The 9,203-nt window shown below is 60.6% G+C and overlaps 1 protein-coding gene across 1 annotated transcript in view; it reads left to right on the forward strand.

Annotated features, from left to right (window-relative positions):
• The window catches only part of CLPTM1 (CLPTM1 regulator of GABA type A receptor forward trafficking), a 28,005-nt gene extending 21,879 nt beyond the window's left edge, over nucleotides 1–6,126 (forward strand). The window contains exons 8-14 of the mRNA XM_052655491.1: nucleotides 313–557; nucleotides 1,289–1,382; nucleotides 3,373–3,563; nucleotides 3,838–3,933; nucleotides 4,255–4,390; nucleotides 5,014–5,181; nucleotides 5,395–6,126. Coding sequence (XP_052511451.1) covers nucleotides 313–557; nucleotides 1,289–1,382; nucleotides 3,373–3,563; nucleotides 3,838–3,933; nucleotides 4,255–4,390; nucleotides 5,014–5,181; nucleotides 5,395–5,684 — 1,220 coding nt within the window. The 3' untranslated portion in view covers nucleotides 5,685–6,126. The remainder of the gene's footprint in view (nucleotides 1–312; nucleotides 558–1,288; nucleotides 1,383–3,372; nucleotides 3,564–3,837; nucleotides 3,934–4,254; nucleotides 4,391–5,013; nucleotides 5,182–5,394) is intronic.
• The last annotated feature ends 3,077 nt before the right edge of the window (nucleotides 6,127–9,203 follow it).

Raw genomic sequence — 9,203 nt, forward strand, 5'->3', positions numbered from 1 at the left:
TTTCACAAAATCCTGACACGCGGTAGCCCTTGGGGCAACTGGAGTCTGGAGCTGAGCTGCACCTGTCCCTCCAGCCTGGGCCTGCCCAGCCTGCCCTTAGCCTGCCCCCCCGAGGTCATGCAGTCTTTCAACTCCTTGGCACAGCCCAGAAATGTCCCCTATGCGCCAGTCTCTGTCGGGGGACCCCATTGGGTCCCCACAGACATCTGAATTTGACCCCTTTGTCCTCGGAGGCTGGAATCGCCCCACCCCCGTGGGTGCCTGTGGCCTCCGGCCCAGGCCGAGCGGTACCCCTGCCCCATGTGTCTGCAGATGTGAAGTTTGACGCCGTGAGTGGTGACTACTACCCCATCATCTACTTCAACGACTACTGGAACCTGCAGAAGGACTACTACCCCATCAACGAGAGCCTGGCCAGCCTGCCGCTTCGTGTCTCCTTCTGCCCACTGTCGCTCTGGCGCTGGCAGCTCTACGCCGCCCAGAGCGCCAAGTCGCCGTGGAACTTCCTGGGTGACGAGCTGTATGAGCAGTCAGATGAGGAGCAGGACTCGGTGAAGGTGCGGCAGGGGTGGGGCCTTCCCGGGCTGCAGGAGGGGAAGGGGAAGTGGACTGCGCTGCTGGCCTGGGGGCTGCTGGCCGGTGCTCTCCTGCCCACAGTTTCACAACCTCTCAGGGCCCCTCCCCGTGGGGGGCAGGAAGCAGGCACTCGGCCTCCGGCCCTGGCTGGCGCTGGGGGTCCCTCCTCTGAGGCGCCCGTGGCCGTCTTTGCCGTGGCTTTTCTGTTGGCCGGGCGGCCCTCTGGGCCTAGACCTGCCCCTTCTGCCCCACGGCCTGCCGCCCGGCCTCTGGGCTCCGACTCGAGGTCTCTGTTCGCTCGCCCCGTGTCCTAGAGCAGCACCCTTCTCTGCCCGCCTCTGGCATGTTGGGTCTTGGCCGCACTTGCCTGGGGCCGCCTCTGGTGTTGGGTTTCTGTCCCTCACTCCGACTCTCTTAGTTATTACTCTGCCTGCCCCCGTCGCTGTCCCCCCGTCTCTCTTCTCTCCCCATTTCCCCCCCACCATGCATCCCTCGCCCACCTGCTCTGTGCCCATCTGCCCATTTCTGACCTGCTGTCCTCCTGGCCACCACGCCCCCTCCCCGGAAGCCCCAGGGTCAGGTCTGTGGGATTATCATCAGGCTCTTCCGGAGCTGGAGGAAGGCGAGACGGGCCGGCTAACGGGGAGCCGCTGCGGTCAGCCCTGGCCGGGGCCCGGGGGTGCTCACGGCCATCTCCCCATCCCCGCCCCAGGTCGCCCTCCTGGAGACCAACCCCTACCTGCTGGCGCTCACCATCATCGTGTCCATCGTCCACAGTGTCTTTGAGTTCCTGGCCTTCAAGAATGGTAGGGGTGGGCCGCAGGGCCTTGTGAGAGGCCGTGGGGGACTGGGGGCACGGGGGTGCGTGTGGGAGGGTAGGGTGCACTCCCTCCCTCTTCCTCTTGGGCCCTCTCCCTGCATGCGGCCTGCCAGCCCCGCTCTCCAGAGGCCTAGGGAGCGGCCACCAACTCCCAGCCCAGAAACTCCCGGCCGCCGGGCGTGGCACAGGGGGAGGGGCAGGCCCGCTGTTCTGGCAAAGGTCTGGTCGGCACCGCCAGGAAGCAGGGCCGGGGAACTCCAAGGCTGGGAGCAGGGAAGCCCCACAGCTGCTCCCACCGCCCTGCCCGGCAGGCTGCCCGTCGGGGGAGACCCCTCGGGGGGAGCGGACAGGGCCCACCTGAGTGGGAAAGTGGCAGCCGTGTCCCCAGAGAACCCCAAGGTGCCAGGGGCCAACAGGGGCGATGGCCACCTGCCAGGCACTGTGGGGGCACCCTCACCAGTGAGATGGAAGCCCCGCAGCCAGGGCCCGGGAGGCAGCATCCCCTCCCACATTGACGGATCAGAGAGGTTGGTTCCTTCTTGCCCACGGTCATATAGCTCCCAAGCAGCCCAGCCAGGACTTGGATCCGGGGAGCCCGCTCCAGCTCCCGCTTCATACTCCTGGCCCTGCCAGCTACTGCTTCCTTCCCTGGAGAACCCTGGTCTGAAGGAGGCCTGGCCCTTTGCAGCTTCTGAAAGTGGCAGTAGTAATGAGTACTGTTAATATTATCATCCTTATTATTAAGAGGGTATGGCCATGATTGAGTTACTTTCTGGAGAATTGTAACATCAAAACCCAACAGTAAATGGTGCTGACCCCAGTAGGGAGGAGTCTGTTAGCCGAGGTGGGTGCCGCTCCGGGCACCAACTTGCAGACGCTCCTGCTGGCTGCAAGCCGGGTCCCTCAGGGTCCCTCTTTGCCTAAGCAGAAATGAAGGCACAGGGGAGGGAGTCACTTGCCCAAGGTCACAGAGAAAGGGTGTGGGCCCTGGGAAGGCTGGCTTTATACCCTGTGCTTGCTGCCCCTCTGGTCTAAAGCGGAACTCGGATCCACTCACCCTGCCAGAACCCCTGTGTGTCTTTGGACACATTCTTCCTAGTTAGGATTGGGTGGGGGAGGTCCTGTGAGAGTCTGATGGTCTGACAAGAGACGTGTGAGTCTGTTGGATGTGCTGGGGCTCAGGAGTCAGAATCAGAGCTGGCTGGGCAGCCAGCACCCAGGCCATGCCTGTGTGATCACAGGCTTGGCTTCGCCCTCAGAAGAGCTGCATCGTGCTGAGTCAGCCTCCTCTGGTGGCAGGGGCTAGGTGCACAGCCCAGCAGGGTCCCACAGTGCCATGATCCTCGGGTCCACGGGGAGACCAGGGCCAGCAGGGGGACTGAGCTGGGGCCCCCGGAGGGTGGCAGGGGTCCAGGGGGGACACAGGAAGGAGCTTCCGTTGGAGAGCAGAGCCCGTGGTCCTTGTGCGCACCCCAAGCGTGGGTGCCGGCTGGTTCCTTCAAGGGTTTGGGGCCGTGGGCGGAAATAGTGCACGTGCTGGATTTTCCCACCCAGCGGAGGCGCCACAGTGCCAGGGTGGACAGCTCAGGTCTGGTGTCACACAGACCCGCCTTCTGTGTAGATTCTGCCAGGCCAGGCTGTGTGGCGTTGTGTTGGGATGCTGTGGCCCTGAGCACTGAGCGTGTGAGGAGCCCCGGAGCATGGCTGCTATCTCACCATCATTGACCATCTAGGGACTGACCCTGGTTGGGGTTGGAGGTGTCCAACCTGAGGACTGCAGAGATCCTGCCTGTCTGGGGCTTCGGCAGCACCCACAGAGCTGACTCTCAGGGGAAACGGGAGTCGTGTGCCCGCTTCCCCCTTGGCAGACCCAATGCCGTCCCGGGAGTCTGAGGAGGTCAAGGCTTGAGGGAGCTGCAGGAGGGCCCAGGCGGCTCCTCACCTCCCGGCTGCCCCCTGCCCCTTCCCGTGCACAGATATCCAGTTCTGGAACAGCCGGCAGTCCCTGGAGGGCCTGTCTGTGCGCTCTGTCTTCTTCGGCGTCTTCCAGTCCTTTGTTGTCCTGCTCTACATCCTGGACAATGAGACCAACTTTGTGGTCCAGGTCAGCGTCTTCATCGGGGTTCTCATCGACCTCTGGAAGATCACCAAGGTCATGGATGTCCGGGTAAGGCCGGGCTGCCACACCTCGGCAGGAGCCCCGGGAGGTTGGGAGCGGGGTTGCACGGCCCAGCCAGACCCTGGAGCTGGCCCCGGGGGATTCCCAGTGCCTGCCGCACTCCCAAGACCAAGGGGATTTTCGCACCAGGGGATTTTTCGGGTCACACATGGGGCAGGGGAACTGGGAGCAGTGGGGAAGGTCAGGGGCTGGAGCTGGCTGGGTGTGGGGGAGGGTGGGAGCCGGTGCGGCAGCTGGCCGCAGCCTCCCTGCTTGTCTGCAGCTGGACCGGGAGCACAAGGTGGCAGGGCTCTTGCCCCGCCCGACCTTCAAGGACAAGTCCACATACGTCGAGTCCTCAACCAAAGTGTATGATGACGTGAGTGTCCCCCTTCCCAGTGGGCCCCAGGGGCCTCTCCAGGCACCCGCTCGCTCCTGGGGGCCCCGGCTCTGGGCGGTGGTTGGGGGCTGGGATGTCTGCCTGTCGGCTGACAGCCCCTTGCTTTAGGGCTTGTGTCGTTCCCTCCAGTGTCCTCTGTCTGCCACATCGACTTCCTGGCTGAGTCCAGAGTCCCCAGGGCCACCTGGAAATTCCCCCGGCCTGGCCTGCCAAACCAGGTGTGGGCGGGTGGGGGCGAGGAGCCAGGGTGCCAGGTGGGGCCCAAGAAGCCACATCCCAGCCCCAGCCTGTGCCCCGCAGATGGCGTTCCGGTACCTGTCCTGGATCCTCTTCCCGCTGCTGGGCTGCTACGCCATCTACAGCCTCCTGTACCTGGAGCACAAGGGCTGGTACTCCTGGGTGCTCAGCATGCTCTACGGCTTCCTGCTGACCTTTGGTGAGCAGGCCCCGGGTGCACAGCCCCCGTGGTGCCCGGGCAGGTATCCAGGCACGGCTCTCAACCCCGTGCTGGGGCCTCGACAGTGAGCGAATCGGCCTGGCCCTGCCCTCTCCACACTTGAGGTCCAGTGTGGGGAGACTGACCCATCCCCAGACAGGGATACTTTGGGGTGGTCAGGGATAGCACATGGGCAGCCTCAAAGTGCTGCCCAGTCTGATTCCGGGGTCAGAGAGGGCTTCCAGGAAGCCCTGGACAGTGCGTTTCAGTCCTCATCCCCAGGGGAACCGACAGAGTGAACAGGCAGACAGTGAGCAGGTGATGAGTGGTATGAAGGAGTGAGAAGGAGGGGGCATTGAAGCTGGTGGGGGCCTCTCTGAGGAGGTAACATGTAAACTGAGGCCTGAAAGATGCCTGGGAGGGAACCGTGCGAAGATCTGGTGACAGCAGGCGGAGTGAGTGCAAAGGCCCTGAGGTAGGATGTGCCGGGCTGTTGGAAGTAGCAAGGAGGCCGGGGTAGCTGGAGCAGAGTGAGGAAGGGACAGAGGCCAGAAAGGCAGTCGGGGGTGGAGGGTCAGGATCCCCTTTCCTCTGCTCACCGGTGTCCCTTCCTCACCCCACAGGCTTCATCACCATGACACCCCAGCTCTTCATCAACTACAAGCTCAAGTCTGTGGCCCACCTGCCCTGGCGCATGCTCACCTACAAGGCCCTCAACACCTTCATCGACGACCTGTTTGCCTTTGTCATCAAGATGCCTGTTATGTACCGGATCGGCTGCCTGCGGGACGGTGAGGCCCGGTGGGTGGGTGGGTCGGTCGGCAGCCCCCCCACAGGCTCTCACCAGAGCTGGGCATGGGCGGGGCCCGGCCTGAGGGAGGATCCCCGGCCTGGGGGCTCAGCCCAGTCTGGGCAGGACCACTCCTCCACCCCGCCGCAAGCTGGGGGCCGAGTGGGCCCTGCCTGCGTCCCTCACGCCACCTCCTCCCCACCCCTCCGCCCAGATGTGGTCTTCTTCATCTACCTCTACCAACGGTGGATCTACCGCGTCGACCCCACGCGGGTGAACGAGTTTGGCATGAGCGGCGAGGCCCCAACTGCAGCTGCCCCCGTGGCCGAGGCCCCGCCAGCAGCAGGGGCCCTCTCACCTGCCCCCAGCCCTGCCACGACCACCGAGGCCGCCGGGGAGGAGGCCTCTACATCCCCGCCCTCCCAGGCCCCCCAGGGGCCCAGCTCTGCCAGCGAGCCCCGGGAAGCCCCTCCAAAGCCAGCAGAGGACAAAAAAAGGGATTAGTCGCTCCTGGTCCTCCTCCGCCCAGGCTCCTGGTGACCACCACCCCGCCGCCCTGGCCCCTCGCCACCCCATCCCCGTTGCCCTTTCCCTGGACAGATCGGGCCGGGGCGGCGGGAGGCCCCCCAGGGCCGGGGCTCAGCGTGAGGCGTAGGGGCCGGGGCAGGCCAGGGCCCGTCATTTGTGGAGGCGCCGTCCGTCTGTCTGTTCCTCTGTGTTTCTAGCCATCGCGCCCCGCCAGCCCAGCACCATTGGGAATCATGGTGAAGCCGATGTGGCACTGCCGAGGGGGTGGGCCAGGCGGGGGAGGGGCCGGGGCCCCACGGAGGGATGCCCACGGCCGTCCGTCATCTTGTCCCTCGATCCCCCACCAACCCCCCTCCTCCCAGACCACCGCCCTTTAACACAGTCTGGATTTAATAAATTCATATGGGTGTTTAACTTAAACTCAGCAGAGCCCCCACCTTGTGCCTTCCTTTCTCTGCCACCCCAGGGAGCAGGTGTGGGCGGCTCTCCTGAGCATACACAGGGACGCTCTAGGCCAGGCCCCTTTTTCATCCTTCTCCCCCTCCCAGAGGGTTCCAGAACTGTCCCGTCTCACAGACGGGGAAGCTGGCTGCCATGACCTCACCGCACCACCACTCTTAGCCACAAAGCTATGTCAAAGCCTCACCGGTGCCCGCTGATTATCTCCTGGCCTCAGGAGGCCTGGCAGGGCAGGAGGGCAGACCTACCGCCCCGAGAGTTGAGTCAGCCTCCCTCAGTCCATGGTCGTGGGACCCTGAGTGGCTGACCTTGCTTCTGGGCTTAAGAGCTCGTCTCCAGGGGGACCCCGAGAGTGAATCCCAGCTCAGAACGGTGCCAGGCTGTGGTATCTATAGCTGTTGGGGTGCCATCAGCACCCTCAGGGCTGCCTGTGCCAAGCACCCAGCCAGAGTCTTGGTGTGTGGTGTGCCTGCCTTCCCGACAGACTGGGTACTGGTTCACCCACTTGTAGGTGAGGGGACTGAGGCCCCTGCATGTTCCTGCACTCCCAGGAGTTGGTGCCCCGCATTCCCAGGTTTCCTTTTTGTTTATTTGTGTGGGTGTTCTCATCAGTACTTCTAGGAGAGGAGCCCTGGGGCTTAGAACCTCTGCCACGGTGCCCTGCAGAGCCAGGGAGGGCATCCAGGAGGTATGTACAGAGCCCCAGCTGTGGACACAGGCACGTGTGCACATGCCGCGGGTTCCACCCCTCAGGCAGCTACTCCACTCCCTCTCCTGCTGTGCGACAGACCCCGCACCCACTTCCCTAGGAGAAAGCCCCAACTCCTCATCCTACAGCCTTTGGCAAGACCCATCAGTGTACCCCACAATTGCTTGGGGTTCTCATTGCTTCCACTGAGACCACCTGGTCCAGGCTCCTCATTGCTCTGGGGTCCCCCCCACTCAGCCTCCTTCCTGGTCTTGTTTCTTTTTTTGTTACCCTGCATGGCATGTGGGATCAAACCCATGCTTCCTGCAGTGGGAGCGTGCAGTCTTACCCATTGGACCACCAGGAAAGTCCTGAGCAGCCAGACCTTTGTGAAGCTCAAGCCTGACCCTGCTCACTTGTTCAGAACCTACCATGACTCCCCAGTACCCTTGGGAGAAGAGCCCAGGCTGCTAACAGTGCTGAACACTTGTGGGGAGGGGGCTTCTTAACCCTTACAGCCTCATCTCCCTTGCTCTAACTAGCTGTGACCTCTTACCCTCTGCCACTGTTCCCTTACCTGAGACATGCCACCAGGCACACAACCCTTCATCTTACCCTATGCATCCTCCAGGTTGTAGCTCCACAGCTCCTCCTCCAGGAAGCCCTTCCTGACCACCTCCTCTGGGACAGCCCCCACCACCACCAGCTCCCTGGTCCCACATCCCAGCCCTGCCCGCTAAAGGTCATCACTCCCTGGGGACAGGTAGTGTCCACTACTGGACTGAGCCCTGTGAGTCTCAGAGCTGCCTTGGCCATTGCTGTGTCCATGGCACAGAGGAGTCACCAAATGTGCTGAGTGCATGTTTGCACAATTCTGACTCACAGGCACACATCCAGAAGTATAGACCTAGATGGGACCTGTTTTAAGACACCAGTGGAGAGACTACCATACAGTCGGTCAACAAGTGTTCCCTGAGCCCTTCTGCACACTGCTCTGAGCTGGGGTTAGTTCTTTGCACACAGTAGGGGTCAAAACAACCCCAGGCCTGCCCTCATGGTGCTCAGAGCCCCAAGCTGAGGATTTCCGACGTGTCCTTTCAGTCATTGACCCAACAAAGCGTTGTGAACCCTGATATTTCATGGGGCACAGGGAAGCAGGTGGACTGACTGGCCCTACACATAGGAGCCACTCTTAACACTGAGGCAAGTTCTAGTCTAGCTGTATGTGGTTTTCTTCATTAAACTTCGGAACCCAATGGCTCCATCACCTTAGGGACCACGGCCCTTGCCTCATCTCCACTGCTGCCCCAGCAGTCCCTCACGTCCTTGCTCTCAGAACATGCCATGCGTGTTCCCACCTCGGAGCCTTTGCACTTGCCATTCCTTGTGCCTTGAACACTCAACCTAGACATCCACATGGACCCTTCACCATTTCAGTATCTGCTCAGATGTCGCCTCAGACCCTCCCTGAACTTCAAACCCAAATGTTACCCTCATACTCAATCCTTGTATCCTGCTTTAATCTTCTGTAATACTATCATCGCCATGAGACACGTATTTGCTTCTCTCTTTTCCAGCTGTCTCTTCCCCAGCTTGGATTTCAGTGCCATGATGGCAGGGGCTTTTTACTATTGTGTTGCTTGCTGTGTCCCCAGCTTTTGGAAGAGTGCCTGGTACTATTACCCTGTGTGCAATAACTCTTGTTAGTCATAGTTCACAAGAACAGGTGAGAAAACTGAAAAACCAGAGAAATTAATTTGTCCAAAGTTTGACAAAGTAATGTGATGTAAAGTGCTAGAACAGTGCCTAGCACATGGAAGAGCTCTATACAAGTGTCAACTATTGTTGGTATTTAATCCTCACAACCATCATATTATTAGACCCATTTTACAGAAGCGGAAACAGGCTCAGAGATGAAGTCAGTTTCCTACGATCTCCTAGTAAGTGGGAGACACAGGATTGGAACTTGGGCAGCCTGATTCTGAACCTTCAAATCATAGCCTTTCTAGCAATGCCCTTGTCATATGCAGACTGCAGCCTGCAGGCCCAAGACAGCGTTTTGAATTTTTCTGTAATTTTGACATGTTTTAAGTGGTTGGAGAAAGGTCTCAATAATATGTTGTTTCACATGAAAGTTAAAATTCAAATTGCAGCGGCTATAACATTTTATTGGAGCACAATCATGCTGATTGTTTCTGTATGGTCTTTGGCGCCTTTTGTGCTATGGCAGAAAACCCCATGGACAGAGGAGCCTGGTGGGCTGCAGTCCATGGGGTCGCTAAGAGTCGGACACAACTGAGCGACTTCACTTTCACTTTTCACTTTCATGCATTGGAGAAGGAAATGGC

The sequence above is a fragment of the Budorcas taxicolor genome, chromosome 18 (genome assembly GCF_023091745.1).
Source record: "Budorcas taxicolor isolate Tak-1 chromosome 18, Takin1.1, whole genome shotgun sequence".
NCBI classification, from domain to species: Eukaryota; Metazoa; Chordata; class Mammalia; order Artiodactyla; family Bovidae; genus Budorcas; species Budorcas taxicolor.